The 14,385-nt window shown below is 53.8% G+C and overlaps 1 protein-coding gene across 2 annotated transcripts; it reads right to left on the bottom strand.

The window, feature by feature from the left end:
* Nucleotides 1-2,895: 2,895 nt before the first annotated feature.
* Nucleotides 2,896-14,125, bottom strand: CFAP20 (cilia and flagella associated protein 20). Of its 2 annotated transcripts, XM_075160757.1 has the most exons (6): nucleotides 13,872-14,122; nucleotides 7,287-7,366; nucleotides 6,086-6,197; nucleotides 5,533-5,721; nucleotides 4,271-4,381; nucleotides 2,896-3,378 (listed from the first exon to the last, which is right to left on the bottom strand). In XM_075160757.1, the coding sequence occupies exons 1-6, from the start codon at nucleotides 13,953-13,955 to the stop codon at nucleotides 3,373-3,375; spliced, it is 582 nt and encodes a 193-aa protein (XP_075016858.1). In that variant the 5' UTR covers nucleotides 13,956-14,122; the 3' UTR covers nucleotides 2,896-3,372. The 2 variants fall into 2 exon arrangements, with proteins under 2 accessions (XP_075016858.1, XP_075016857.1); XM_075160756.1 differs by lacking the exon at nucleotides 2,896-3,378 and having other exon boundaries at nucleotides 4,262-4,381; nucleotides 13,872-14,125.
* Between the last annotated feature and the right edge of the window lie 260 nt (nucleotides 14,126-14,385).

Here is a 14,385-nt window from a genome sequence, read left to right as displayed (position 1 = left end):
TTTGTGTCAGGATCCACTTAATAGGAAGGGGACAAAGGGGAAGGCCACAGGCAGGGACAGAAGCCCGTACCAGCGTCCTGCCACTCCGCGGGGCCAGACTCTCACCCGGACTGCTGCTGCCCCAGTGGCAGAGCCAACAGACAGAAAGCTGTCCAGGAAAACCCTGCCAGCTTCCCCTGCCAGCTGCTGCCACCTGCCCAGGCAGAGCCACCGGAGCCGAGGGATGTCCCAGCCTTGGCTCGCACCACACGGCAACTGCCAGCTGCTCCAGCTCGGTCCAAGCACGCCTGCTCCCTGCCCAAGCCGGGGAGGGCCGCTCTCCCGTCCCTTGCTCTGAGGTGCTGCAGCCCGTGCACTCGCCATCCTTCAGCAGCTGGGATTTCAAAGAGGAGCTTTGCCTTTGATGTAGAAAGCACGCTCCCAGCACTTAGGTCCCAATCAAAGTGCCGAAGTGCAGGACCTTGCCCCAGCCAATGGAAGAGGAAGGCGAAAAGCCGGCAGAGGCAAGGAAAATTCATCTTTGGGTGGGTCCTGCTCCGCCCCGGGTTGAATCCAGGGCTCCCCGCAAAGAAAGATTCCTTTCTCTCCCACTGGACATGAACTGCAATAAGGACTCAAGCAGGAAGGAAGGAGCAGGCCACCCACAGAAAGGTGAACACGGGGATATTTAAGACCTTCTCTCTGCAGGCTGCCTGGACTGAACCAGGACTCCCCCTCTGCTCACCCCTCGCACCAAGCTGGAGCTGCCCCGGGAGCACGTAGGCGGTAGCCATCCTTGGGGCAGACTCCCATCTCTGCACCCAGGTCCTTCCTGCCTTCCTCCACTCTTTCCATGTAGGAGGACATTGCGTCCCAGCCGGGTCAAGAGCCCATAACCAAAGCAGTAAGAAGCTTCACCGCAGGAGTTTTGCTGGTGCACATTTACTCTCGGAAACGACGGCTGACAGGATGCCTGTGACATTTTGGCCTATGCACCAGCAGCAGCATCTTCTCCCGCAGGGAGAGCATCCAAACTTCACTCACCTTCAGTGAGACGGTTAAAGTTTTGATGGGGGGGGGGATTAGAAAAGGAAGATTTTTGAAGAACACCGCAGAAGTCCACCACCATTTGGCCCTAAAGGAGAGAGCCAGTATCTGATGATGCTCCACTTTGTGCAGCATGTAAACAGGAAGATTCATTATTTTGTTTCATATTAAAAAATACACAGAGGGTCCACATGGATGTAAGGGTTTGCGGCTGGGAGTTTATTCCAGCACAATCCGCTGGCACAGCTCCTAGAAGTCGGGCAGGAATTGGCAGCAGAGCCCATCTAATCTCTCCGCAGAGGCAGCCAGCGCGGGGCCCTGGGTTGCCCAGCCCCTCTTAATGCATTAAGGTCACTCACTCAGAGCAAACCCGACTCCTCGAGGACAAGGGGCGACTCCAGCATGGGCCGCAGCGGGGCAGGGAAAAGCAGCAGCAGCTCCCGGTGAGTACTCGGCTGCCAACGACTGCCAAGAACACATGGTCATGAGCATGGGCTTGTAGGAAAGGATGCACGCTTTACCCTGCCGGGGTCTGATGGATTCCCTCAGCAGCTCCCCCAGCCCTGGCAAGCTTTGCAAACGTGGCAGGAAAGCCTCGCCGTGGATTTCATTAAGGCCGATCCTTGGCGCACGATACAGTGCGATGCCACTTAACAAATCTCAAGTCCAGCCAAGCCTTGACAGATGTCAAAGCAAGATGGATGGTGCCTTCCCATGTGGGCTTCCTTGGCTTGGCTTCTTAGAGCTACCAAGCTATTCAGCTGCTACAAAAATTGGAAAGGTCTTCTCCAGAAAGCCTTCTGCAAGTGCAATCCAGCACCACGTGGCAGCATGGGGTCAGCACCTCCAGTTCAAAGCCCACTAGAGCTTTGAAGGTGCAAATAAGGCAGCTGCATCATAGGCATCCCGAGAGCTGGCCACAGAGGTAAAGTGGGGTCCATACGGAGAAGCTGCTGACTGTGAGGGTGCACGGACATGCCAAACCTTTAAATCAGGTGGATTTAAATCAGGTCAGGATTAAGCCCAGAATCTGGGGCAGATGTCCCCCAGCAGGCTCCCCTCCTGGGAGACACCAGCTTTGTTTTACAGGACAATAATGAAAGTGAAGTCCTCCCAATTCACTGCACAGCCAACACCAGGGAAGGATCAGTACCCACCTTAGGTACCTACCCACTGGAGTAGCTGTGGGGAGCTTGGCCCCAGGGAGGAAAGGCATCAGCTACTCCCAGACTCACTCTGTTACTGGTGGACGTCTGCAGCCTCCCCTCCGCAAGCCTTTCCACAACAAAGGCAGATTGGTTTGAGGCAGGGAAGGGCAGCTTCAGCACAGGAAAAGACTTCCGCTCCTGTTATGCTGCTTTGCTAAACCCCTCCTTTGATCCCTGGGGAAAGGGACAATTTGGCAGCTGGAAGGCTATTGTGTGCCTCTTGCTATAAGTAGCTGCTAAAGGCTCGGTTGAGAGCTGGAGTGAGTTGTTTAACTACACAGCAAACAGAGCTGTGCCCTAACAGGCAGGTAAGACCAATTTGTCACTGCTGGGAAAACGACTCCAAGTAAGAAAGGAATGAAAAACCCATTTCCATGCACTAAAAGTGAACAGTGTGAGTTTTTGTCACAGGTAGAGCACCAGAAACCTCATGCGCTGGAGACAGATCCTGTCTCCTCTACGGAAACGTTATTATTTCTCCTCTCTCCAGACTGCTGTTGTTCATGTCTGTGCTATCCCTTAAACAGCCAGACTGCCAAAGTCAAATTCAAGAGGCAAATTCTAACATCTGGGTTCCTAAAGAAATTCTTTGGCACTTTGTGAAGTGCTAACATGTGCAAGTTAAAGGATCCATCAAAGGAGGAAGAAGCCAGAAGCAGACTTACAGAATCAAATGTTTAATAACTACCCAAGAGTGAGTATTACATCCATATTTAGGGCATATATAAAATAAGAGATGGAAAACAAGGAAAGAAAAAATAAAATCGGTATCTTCAAGAGGGCACACTTAACCCCGTAATTCCTGCTGAATCCCCTCTTCGGAGGCACAGTGGCCACTTTGAGCAACCCCTCTGTGCAACATAAGGTCAGGTACTAGGCCACTTGCAGTGTTTAGGCTCAGCACTTTAGGAACAGCTAGGAAAACTCTGATTCTGTACAACTGCACACCAACAACATAGTCTCAGACCTGTTACATGGTTAATTGTGTCCTGTCCAGAAGAGGGATACCAGATGAATCAAAGTTACCCTAGGCAAGGTGAGCTGATTTAAAACTTGGTCTCAGCAGGGCCTCCTCTTCCACCTGCTTTTGTTTTCCTACTGACCCCAAACATTTCTCGCATCTCTTCCCAACGTGGTGTTATTGCTGGACAGAGCAGGGAGAAGAAAGGAGACACTTATTAGACTCGGCAGCACCAAGACAACTGTACTGGGAGAGCTCCGAGCATTCCCCAGACACCCCTGGGAGGCTGCTACAGCCCAGAAGGCAGTGACAGTTTCCCCAGGGGTGTTACCTACTGTTAACACTGCCTTCTATCTCCCACTAAGATCAGCACCCAATATCCTCCCTCAGCTCCTTGAAATTTTGCCCAGGAATCTGCTCTGCTAAAAGAAGCATCTGCACTGGGACAGGCTGGCCCTGGCAAAGATAGTGCTTCCTCACAAGCCTCAAGACTGCTGCCAATACGCCAGGGACTCCTCTCCATCACCGTAAGAGCAGAGCTTGGCACCTCCTCCTGCTGGGCGGCCGCAACCTTGCCTATCCCCTTCCCACCTCACAGCACCACAGTCTGCACTGGGCAGGGAAGAGATCAGGGGGGATAGAGGAACTAGGCTAGAGGGACGCAAACAGCATCTCTCCTGGAAGACAAGTGTGGAGCTGCAGCTAGCTCTGACGAGCAAAGCCGCTGTGCTGAGTCATGGGTGAAAGCTCCGGAGAGATGCCGGGAGGTTGCCACCCTGCCCAGAGCCCTTCAACAGGAACAGGAAGGACGTGGGGAGCAGCTGCACAGCCCACCCTGCTCCTAGATGGGAATGACAACTTCCACACTGAGTGGCTTTCCTGCCAAAACACAAGGCGCCCCCGACAGAGTGCTCACCCTGGCAACAGTGAGGGTGCTCCCTGGCTGACGGCCAAAGCTGGTAAGAGCTCTGCTGCCAGAAGAAACTCTGGACTGTGAAGGCAGCGGGAGGAGGGAGAGGAATGCTAGCCTGGCCCAGCTGCTGCTCCCCCCCCTCCTTGCCCACGGCTAGCTCACCTTGGCCTTGTTCTGGACAGGCAGATACAGCTTGAACTCAGCTGGGAGCTCATCCTCTGAGTAGAGCCGGTCAGAGAAGTACACCCGTCGGATGCGACAGTTGGCGTGGATCTGAGAGTCAAAACAAAGAGTCAATCCATTTTCCATATGCTCTTTCCACACTCAGCTTCGCTGTCATGCAGCAGCCTGGATTCCTTGGCTCAGCAGCTGGAGAAGAGACCTCACTGCCTCTCTCCGAATCTGACAGGACATCAGAGAAGAAACGTTGGCCCATGCCCTCTGCTTTGCGTTAGATGCTCTCTCCAGTGATGCAAGCTGGCTCAAGAGATTTGGCCAAGCTCTGGCATCTCTGCAAATTAAGATCTGCCTTAGTTGCTTAGAGGGTTCTTCGCTGTGAACCCCCCTCTGCTTCTCACTGGTACCAGCATTTGGCAGAACACCCTCAGCCTCAGCTTGCTGCATTTTTAACACTCCCTCTTCAGGGCCTCCCTGAGGTCAGGAATGAGACTGTCCAGTCTGCGCTGCCTCCACTATCAGCTGGCAGCAAAGGAGTCGCTCCAGTGCCCTCATGGGTATGTGAGAAGGCAGACATTTCCCAGTTGACTGCCTGCTCATCTCAGGGCAACCCCACAAGGAACGGCAGCAGTCCCGTCGTACTAAGGAACGGGCATGCTCTGCGTACAGGCATTCCTCAAAATAACGCATGCCACTGGACACAGCGAACGTGAATCCCTAGCATACGGAACAAGTCTCACATCCTCAGCAGGAACAAATGCTACGTCAGCTCTGGTCCAAGGGGCTCGGTGAAGGCAGGGTCACTCCACCCACACTTGGAAACAAGCTTGACCTCAGGGATACGTATGGACTATAACACCCTGGGTCTTTACCAGCCAGGCTCCCACCTGTCTGGTCGCTGTCTGGCGTATCTGGAGAGTAAGGCAGCACACAGCTAATTTCCAGCAGACCTCCATCCAGCAGGATGCATGGCACGCCGCAGGAAACTTTAGGTGGACTGCGACTCTTATCCTAACCAACAGCCAGCAAGAGAAACACGATGGAAATGGGCTCCTTCATCCCAGCCTAGTCCAGTGAAGTGAGGCAACACAAAGACCTTTGCTGCCTCAGTCGGGCCTTTGCTCCCCTCCCGCTGTGCTCTGCAAAGAGCAGGACTGGCAAAGGAACCAGTCAGGGCTGAACTCGGATTCCCAGTTTCCAGCAGGAAGACCACTGGTTTCTGCGGGCAGGACATGCCTGCTTCTCACCTGGACTCTCAGGGTCTCAATGTAATTTGTCCCATAAGCCCGGCGCGTGAAGTCCGACAGGTTGAACTGGATTTGGTTCCAGCCGTCGTCCAGCCGCATGGGCATGGTGCAGATGAAGGGCTTCACCCGAGTTGTGCTCTGGTAGTTACTCGCCCGGAAACGCCGGCGTACGTTCTTATCATCCAGCACCTGGCGCAAGGAAGGCAGGCTGCTGTCCCAGGTGCCAGGGACCCCCCGCTCCCCAAGACAGCAGCTATTCTAGGCTCAGGCTCTACCCGTCTCTGAGAGAGGGCTCTCTTACTCCCACCCCTCCATTTCACAGCAGAAGGATTTTTAACACAGGAAACAGACCCATTTTCAGGAATAGCAACAATGTGCTTGTGAGCTGACTGATGCCCCCATAGCAAAAGATCTGAAACATCACATGGCCAAGAAAGCAAAACTGTTTTGGGGACCACTCGCTGCCTGGGATAAGTTCGAACATAAGACTGTGGGCTCCCTGGCACCTTCCTCACTGGTCCCTGGAGGGGCCTCCCCACTGCACGCTCCTCACCTGCACTTCAAAAGTGAAGTATTTCTTCAGGTTCTTGATGATCATCACTAGGAAAGGTAGTTTGATGCCCAGGGTCTTCTTTGGGTCAGCAGGGCACGTGATGTACGTGGTACTGAAAGGGACAGAAAAACACTTTAGGATCTCACATAGCACAACGCACACAGCCTGAATCCCAAGTCTCTCCCTTGACCTAACACAGTCTTGGAGGACAGGCAGAAAAAGATAGCTTGATCGTAAGATCTCAGCAACAACCACAGCTTCCTGTAACAGGAGGGAGAGTTTCAGAGGTAGCTGCAGGGAGAACAAGGTGAAAGACCCAAAGAACGCATTTCAAATCCCACTTTTCTCACCCAGGGCATGAAACACCTTCCTGGACACCTTCACCTCCCCAGTTTCAACGTCATGTCAGCGCTGTCTCCTAACACAACCTCCTCCTTCCCTTTGACTGAGCAGGTAGAGCCCTCCAGAGCGCAGTAGAAGCCCTGTGTGCTCTATATGGCTGGGAAAACAGAGGTCATGAGCCCTAGAAGTACACGTCACTCCTGGCAAATTCTGTATCAACACATCTTGGGAGGAAGAGAAGTGTTGGCTCAGCCTGTCTGCAGGAGAGGAGTCTCCACTGCCCTTATAAGGAGCGCCCTGCTCTGAATCACCCCTGGAGAAGCCTTGGAGACTCTGAATCCACTCATGGAGCTGGCGTCTCTCTCCCCGGTCGATGGAGACAAGGTTGCTAAGTGAAGCACCATAAGCAATTCCCCTCATAAATCTCCCTTTGATCTTCCTGCTGTCGGGAGAGCAGCTGTCACGTGGGGAGAGCAGCAGAGCAGGCCTAAGACAATAAAAGATGCAGAAGACAGTGCTGCTTTCTCAGTAATTGGTGGCACTGACTGGGGACCGGGTATCAAATACAGCTTTTTTTCCCCACAGGTGATGGAAAAATAATGGGACTTTATTTTTATTTTTTATCCCTTAGCCCCACTGAGGATGACAGAGAGCTCTACAAGCAGGTCCAGGGAAAGGCACGGTACAGTGCCACAGAGGGGTGTCAGTGATCTGACCCCAGATCATATTCTTCAATTTATTGACAAAGAGATTGCAGTAGAGTCTGAAGGAGACGTCTGCTGGGCACCGACATCTTTCACTCTGTTCCAGGGCTGAGCCCCCAGGACGCACTAGGGCAGAAGAAGATGCCTTCTCCTACCTGACATTAGTTCCTTCGATCTCCAGCACCAGCGACTGAATGTCATTGTCAGTGATTCGCTTGATGTGGCCATTGCGCACCTGGAAGAAAAGTGGGGCAGACAGCACAAACGTTACTTGAGAGGGAAACAAGAGGCGCCCACAGCTCCACTAAGAGGGGGAAAAAGGTCCCAGGAGGACCCATCTGCGTTCACTTGGCTCCTATTATCCTGGACATCGCTGTTTCCAAGGCTTTGATCACTGCCCCAGAGTGCCATGACTTCAGGCAAGAGTTTATGGCCCAGCATGCTGCACGGACACTGAATGCAAGACTTCGATCTATCAAAATACGCTACAGTGAACACAAGTGACTCAAGCCTCATGTTAGAGGCCCAAATAAACAAACAGAAAAGCATCAGAGCAAGATCAAACTAGGGTGGGGTAAGGGATAAAAACAAGTAGGAGCAATACGGAGGCAAGCAAAGGGAGCCGCCAGCCAGCCACCGGTAATCAAGGGGTCTTAGTCTCTACTGCTGGGCATGGCTGACTGCCTCTGTGGAAGAACTTGGTTAAAATTCTTCATAATTACAGCGCACGCAAGCGCAGAGCCATCGTCTGCTCTGCTGAGGGGCACAGAGATTTGGCTACTTGGATGCAGCCAGCTCCCCACAGAGCTCAGGGAGGCCAGGGCTGGAACCAGGAGCCAACACAAATTCATTTTTCTCCACAAGCAACATGGCTGAATCCCAGGGTCTGAGGATTTATTTTTTTTAATGAAGCAGCTCACTTCCCATCAAATTTATCTCCATTTAAAAGGCACTTTTGCTAATTAAGCCCTCTGCTCTTCCCCAATGCTAGATCTGCAAATTGCAACGCTCCTTCCGGCTTCATGAATTAATTTCTTTAGCACCTATCACTGCTGCTAATATATAGGATACATTAAGCTTCTAATGGGATGGTTCCAGTCATGAGCTACAAAATGATTTACAGGTTTAGCAATTCATCTTCGAAGTTCATTTCTTCAGAGGGACCTACCTGGGTGATGTTGCATACATTTGCTGGAAGAAAGAGATAAGCCCTGTGAGCAGCCCCTCCCCGGCCTGTCTCTACACTAAGCTGTTTCAAGAAACCTCCACCTGGATCACCCAGCTGCTGCTGATAAGCACAAGAGCGCAGCTCACCCTGCCAGGCTGCTTTTAACTCTGCTTCAAGCCCACACAGATACTTCCAAAAAACATTAAGCTCAGAGAGGGGATCCTTACAGGATAACCGTATCTCTCCTTTGCATCAAATGCAACTCCCATGGATTTATAGGTCTATTCAGGAGAAACCAATTGCATGAGGTCTGGATGAGTTGCCTTCTTTTTTTTTTTAAATCACCAGCCCAGCACAAGCCCTGTGTGCCTCTCTGTATTTGAAGCAGCGATTGGTGTATGGGAAATTAAATCCTGGAAGCCACAGGGATACAGCACGCAGACTTAACACCAGGAAATAACCCTGCCTAAGCAGGTGACACAACCAAGCCTGCCTCCACACCACGTAAGACAGCTTTCACCAAGGGTAGCTTATGGCTCCACAGAGGGGAGAAGGTTCAGGTTTGGGCTTCTCTGGAGAGGACAGTGACAGAGAAAACAGCTAAACATGCTTTAAACCCATTAGTCAGCAGTGTTTCTATCTGCAACCAGGTCCCCTTCCTTAGCCTGTGAAGGCTTTCCTTCCCCAGATTACAGGGACAATGGAAAGAAGCAACTCTTCTTCCTCAGCATTGCCAGAAACAGGATGAAAGACAGCAGAAAAGAGAGGAGACAAATATGAACCAGGACCAGACTGCGGCAGAGCCCTTCCTCCCAGTCCTACCTAGCTCAGTATAAGTTTTTGCGAGCTGCACTACTGCCCAGCTGCAGGGAGACTGTGGCCAGGCGTCCTTCTGCACAAAAGCCAGCCTGTCTGCATGTGCCTGCAGCCAGCACTGGCAGGACAGACAGACAGACATTTGGAGCATGACATCCAGCACCGGCTGGATCAGAAGTCCAAGCAGCCTTGCCGTTTCAGTAAGATAAGGCTGAACAGCATCAGAAGTGCTCACCGCCAACGGGGGCTTCAAAGTGCTGCCCTCTGGGACTCGGTGGTGCCAAATGCCCCAGCTCAGCCCCTCGGCTCGCTCCAGAGCCCAGCTCCCCGCCGGAGGCTGAGCTTGCCTCCTGCCTGCCTCGGGGACCACCTCCCTGACGGAGGACATGTTTTGGTCACAGCCAGAGGAGCACTCCTCTTCCCCCCCAGCTCTGGGGGTCCCTTCCCAACAGGCTCACACAGACCAAGAGGAGACCTCCGGCTCCATCAGGCACAGCCGCCAACTCTGTGCAGTGCAGGGTGGGAGGGATGGTCCTGCTGTGCTCGCAGTGGCTACTCAGCAAGAGCTCCCAGTCTTCAGGGGCTTTCCCCTACCTCACGGAAGCTCAGAAAGAGAAGATTTCAGAAAATTTTAGAAATCTACACAAAACACTCCACATTTCTACTTGGCCAATATTTTCTAGTCATCTTAAGCCTAAGAAGGTGGATTTTTGAAGCTGGAAAAAGGGTAATAGCCCTCTTAGAAAATAAAAGTTCTTCAAATGCCTAATATCCTCTGAATCAGAATAACTGGGAAGTTACCTGCTGTCTAAAGACAAACTGAAAAAGCTTTTTTCGCAGATGCAAACCTCAAATCTCACAGGGTTTGGAGGGAGCAGCGGTTTCACAGACAGTTGTGTCTGAACATATGTATTTCTCCATGCTGCTGTTGCTGCTAGCAATACTAGCCATACGTAACAAAGACCAGCAAGGAGCAATCCTCCCCAGGCCCAGCTGCCCACCCGCCAGCAGATGGGATGCCATGGTCCGAGGCCGACCTCTGGAGGCTCGCTCCCGCATCGTTGCCGGCCACCCCGTCGTTAGGCGATGGGCTTGTACCAGCAACCGCAAGCTGAAACGCAGCCGGCACCATCGCCCAGATTACCGTAGGCTTGGGTACGCCCTCGCCTCGGGACAGGCCAGCACTTCTCAAAGCCAGCGGCGGATCCAGAACAGGCACAAGGCCCTTGTGCCACCCCCCTCCCCCAGGAAGGGAGAGGGGGCAAAACAAAAGGCAAAAGCAGGAGCTACCTGGCCCTGCTGTAGCGCCTGGCGCACACGGGTTTGGGGAGGAGGAGAGAGCAGCACGGACTGCTGTATTCGAGATGCAGAGATCTGGGGTAACCCGGACAAGGATGCTGTGCAAGAGCAGCAAAGGAGGGTCCCCAGACTACGGAGTCGGAGAAGGGCTGCAAGAGAAGACCCCGCCACAGCATTCAGAGGGACTTGATCCTGGCTGCGTTCGTCATGGAAACTGTTATGTGCGTCCTGGTGGCAGAGCACACCTTTGACATTCAGACCAGAATGGAATGCTAGCTGACCTCACATCCTCCCAACAGCATTTGAAATTGCTAACGATATTCCGCATTGACGTGCCAGCAGAAGGAATATGGAGAAATTAGCAAGAGGACTGATAGGTTTAAGTTACATCAAACCATTCCCATTTGCTCTGCAGAAAAGCATCAGTGAGTCCCCTGGAGACCGGTCAGCGTGTCTCCACACGTCAGCGGGGGGACCATGGTGGCAGGACACTGCAGGAATAAACAGAGGACTCTGAACAACCAAGTGCTGGAAGGCAAACAGTAAACACCTTGCAAACAGGTCTCCAAACCAGGCACGTGCAACGCTGGAAGGCAGGAGAAGAGAGCACAGCCCAGCAGTTACTGGCTCTCTGAGAACAAGGCTGAAGGAGAAACCTCTGCGTGCAGGGACGGTGGGACAGTCACCGCGCTCTTCCCAAGGCCTGGACACTTCAGTCCTGCCAGAGTCCCCTGGGACAGCATGCTGGTGGCCAGGACAGATTGGGCTTGGCAGGGTTTGCTGCCAAGGCCTGCCCAGAGCTCTCCCACAGCCCCTGAGAGAGAAGGGAGAGAAAGGAAGGACTGTATCCTACTACTTAGGGGGAGGTTACAAATGCTCACAACAAGGAAAGGCTTCCAGTGCCCTGTTTCTACACCTACATCAAATGAAGAAGCTTCTACTTCACACTGTCTCCATCAGCACAAGCAGTGCACATCCTACTAGGGCCAAACAAGAAATGGTTCTCCCCGTGTCACAAAAGCTTGAGATTCTCTAAAATCTAAAAAAAATCACCATCTGCTAGTACTTTTTGCAAAGATAAGAGAGTCCATATTAGGACAGCTATGAATCCAGTAATCAGGGCATTCACCTAGGACATGGAAGAACACCAAACCCCTTGTTTCCAATTCTTACCAAAACTACAGGTGCATTTCATGCACCCCCAAAAAGAGTAGCAATCACTTATTGCAAAGTTTCGGTTGCTTCCCTACCTTCCAGAAACCCCAACCCTAACCCTCTCCTGTGGCAATGCCAGAGCTGGAACATTCGTGGGATGTCTGGGTTTGGACAGATCAGTATTTTCCAATAAATAAATAAATAAACCAACTGGAAAAATCCCTTGCCGTTTCTGGACATTTACTCACTTCTTGAACACGCCGCCCAAGCCAGACGCCAGCCTGCCCCTCTGCTGCAGGCCTGGCAGGTTCTTGCACTGAGCCTGAGAGGTTTCACCAGCAACTCAGCGCCCAGCTCCCTGCTCACAGCAGGCCATCAGCACCCAAACCATCAGTGGCTCTTCCCCATGTTGTAAGTTCACGCAGTCTTCGCGCCGCCCAACACGCGAGTCAGCAGCACGAGCAGGATTTTCTGAAGGGGCTGAACGGGGGGGATGACACCCACGTGTGGTGGCGTAAAGACCCGAGGGACTCCTCTTGCTCAACTCCAAGGCAGTGAGATGCCCCAAGGGCTGCCCTTTGCCTCCTGCTGCTGTGAACACACCAAGAGTATCGGATCAGGAATGCCGAAGCTATTACAAACCCACCACCCCAACTCTTTTTAAATGGAAAAGCAAGGTGAAAGAGCAAGCAACGCTGATATCCACAGGCAAGGAAGTCAGAAAACCCACTCTGGTTTCACACCACACCTTTGTGAGCAGGGCAATCCTCACAACAACTCACCCAAGCTGGCCGCGCTTCCTCAGGACAGACAGACCTCTGAGCGAGGAAAAGCACCCGCACACAGCCCTGCTGCTCACAAGGACGCAGGGCTGCTGCCGCCGGGCAGTGCCAGAGGAGCCCAGCCACATGCAAGCAGGTGATGGAAACAGCCTGCACACCCAGCTAATTTTTTGTCAGTCTTTTCTGGCCAATCCAGCGACTACTGGACCTGAATGGACTGTTGCTTATGTCCACCCTGCAAGCAGAGTTCCTGCTGGCCACCCCACGAGCTGCACAATCGCCACGGTATCATCCTGCACAGGACAGTTCACGTTGGAAGGTACCTCAGGAGGCCTCCAGTCCAACCTCCACCTCCAAGCAGGGTCAGCCCAGATTGCTCATGGCTTTGTCCAGTCTGGAGGCACACTACATCCCTTTGTCTAAGAGTCTTTAAGGCGTCCCGTCCTCACACCATCCAAATAAGCTGCCAATCCTTTTTTAAAGTCACGAATATTTGTGCAAAAGCCCTAATGCAGGCACATACACACAGCCAGGCTATGTGAGGCAACCCAGTTCTTCGCAGAGCTGATGGGAAACGGGATGGGTCTGTACTGCCCGTCCCCCATCCCACGACTTGTAAATGCTCACGCGAGCTCACTGGGGTCAAACAACACCGCTGTCTGCTGAACGGCCTTGAAGGCTTTCATTCCTGCTGAAACCACAAGAAATTCAGGTTAGTTTCAAGGACAAGTAACTGAATAGACGTTGTAACCTCAGAGAGGGGAGCCTGCTTTCAAAGAGTATAACAAGCATTTTGCAGAATCGTTTTTAGGTAGCAACACAACTACGGGTGGTTTGTGAAGGGGAGGAAGCAGCAGGTCTCAACACCTCCAAACTTCCTGACAAGGGCTCCCTGATGCGAGATACCCAGGAGAAGGCAGGGGACCCTCGACAGAACCACTCTAGAAACAGACAGGAAGGAAAAACCAACAGATGAAGCGTTCATGACTTCTTGTACACCCTAAAAGCTGCCACACAGCCTACCTTTAAATACCTTTAGCAAGCCTATTTAAAAAATGGGTCACATACGAGAGAAGACCCCCATCTCGGTTACACCCAGCTACCGTAGGGAAGCCGCCGTATGTGGCGAAGGGTCATTTTGTTTTCTGCTGCTTATTTCCAGCGTTTGACATTTTTTGTAGCCTCTTGCAGCACTGCATCTCCTGACACACCGGGCTGGCCCACTCCCCTGGCGGGGCTCTGCCGCTCAGCAACGGCAGAAAAGAAGATACTTTTACAATAACACATTCCCCTCCCCCCCAAAAAAAAAACAACAGGGGGGTCCCGGTAACCTGGCACCGGCGGCCTGACGAGAGCGGCCCCACGGGTGCCCAGGCCCCACCGGCTGCTTCCCGGTGGGCCGCGGCCCCTCGTCTCGCCACGCCGGGACGGCGGCGGGACGGCGGCGGCCCCGCGCAGCCCCGGGCCCGCCCCGGGAGGCTGAGGCGAGCGGCCGCGCTGCTCTCCCGGCGCCGCCTCACCTTCTTGTCCCAGATCTGGAGCGGCTTGCTGCCGATGCTGTACAGCACCGAGAGGAACCCGCTCTGGAACGTGTTCTTGAACATGCCGGGGCCGCGGCGGGCCGGGCCGGGCCGGGCGCCGCTCTCCCGCCGCCGGGGCCGCCGCTCTGCGCAAGGACACGGCGGCTCTCGCGGATCCCTCCGCTCCGCTGCCCCGCGCTTCCGGGTCGCGCCTCCGCCGTCACCAGGGAACTACTTTCCGCGCTTCCCGGCCGCCGTCGGATCTACTTCCGGCCGCCGCTGAGGGACGGAGTGTTGTGGGGGGGCGCTGCCATGGCAACGGGGATGGGCGGGGCCGGGGCAGCGGGGAGGCGGAGGGCGGGGCCGGGACCGGCCGCCGGAGGCCCGGGCTGGGCCCTCCCCGGATCACAGCGGTGCAGCCCCGCGGGGAGGCTGCGAACGGCCCCGGGCAGGCACCGGCTGGTCGGTACCGGCCCGCCGGGCCCCGTGCCTGGCCACCGGCGTTGAGCGGCGG

Source organism: Calonectris borealis, chromosome 12, assembly GCF_964195595.1.
Source record: "Calonectris borealis chromosome 12, bCalBor7.hap1.2, whole genome shotgun sequence".
NCBI classification, from domain to species: Eukaryota; Metazoa; Chordata; class Aves; order Procellariiformes; family Procellariidae; genus Calonectris; species Calonectris borealis.
The sequence above is the reverse complement of the archived record's forward strand: the minus strand, read 5'-3'. Positions and strand labels throughout refer to the sequence as shown.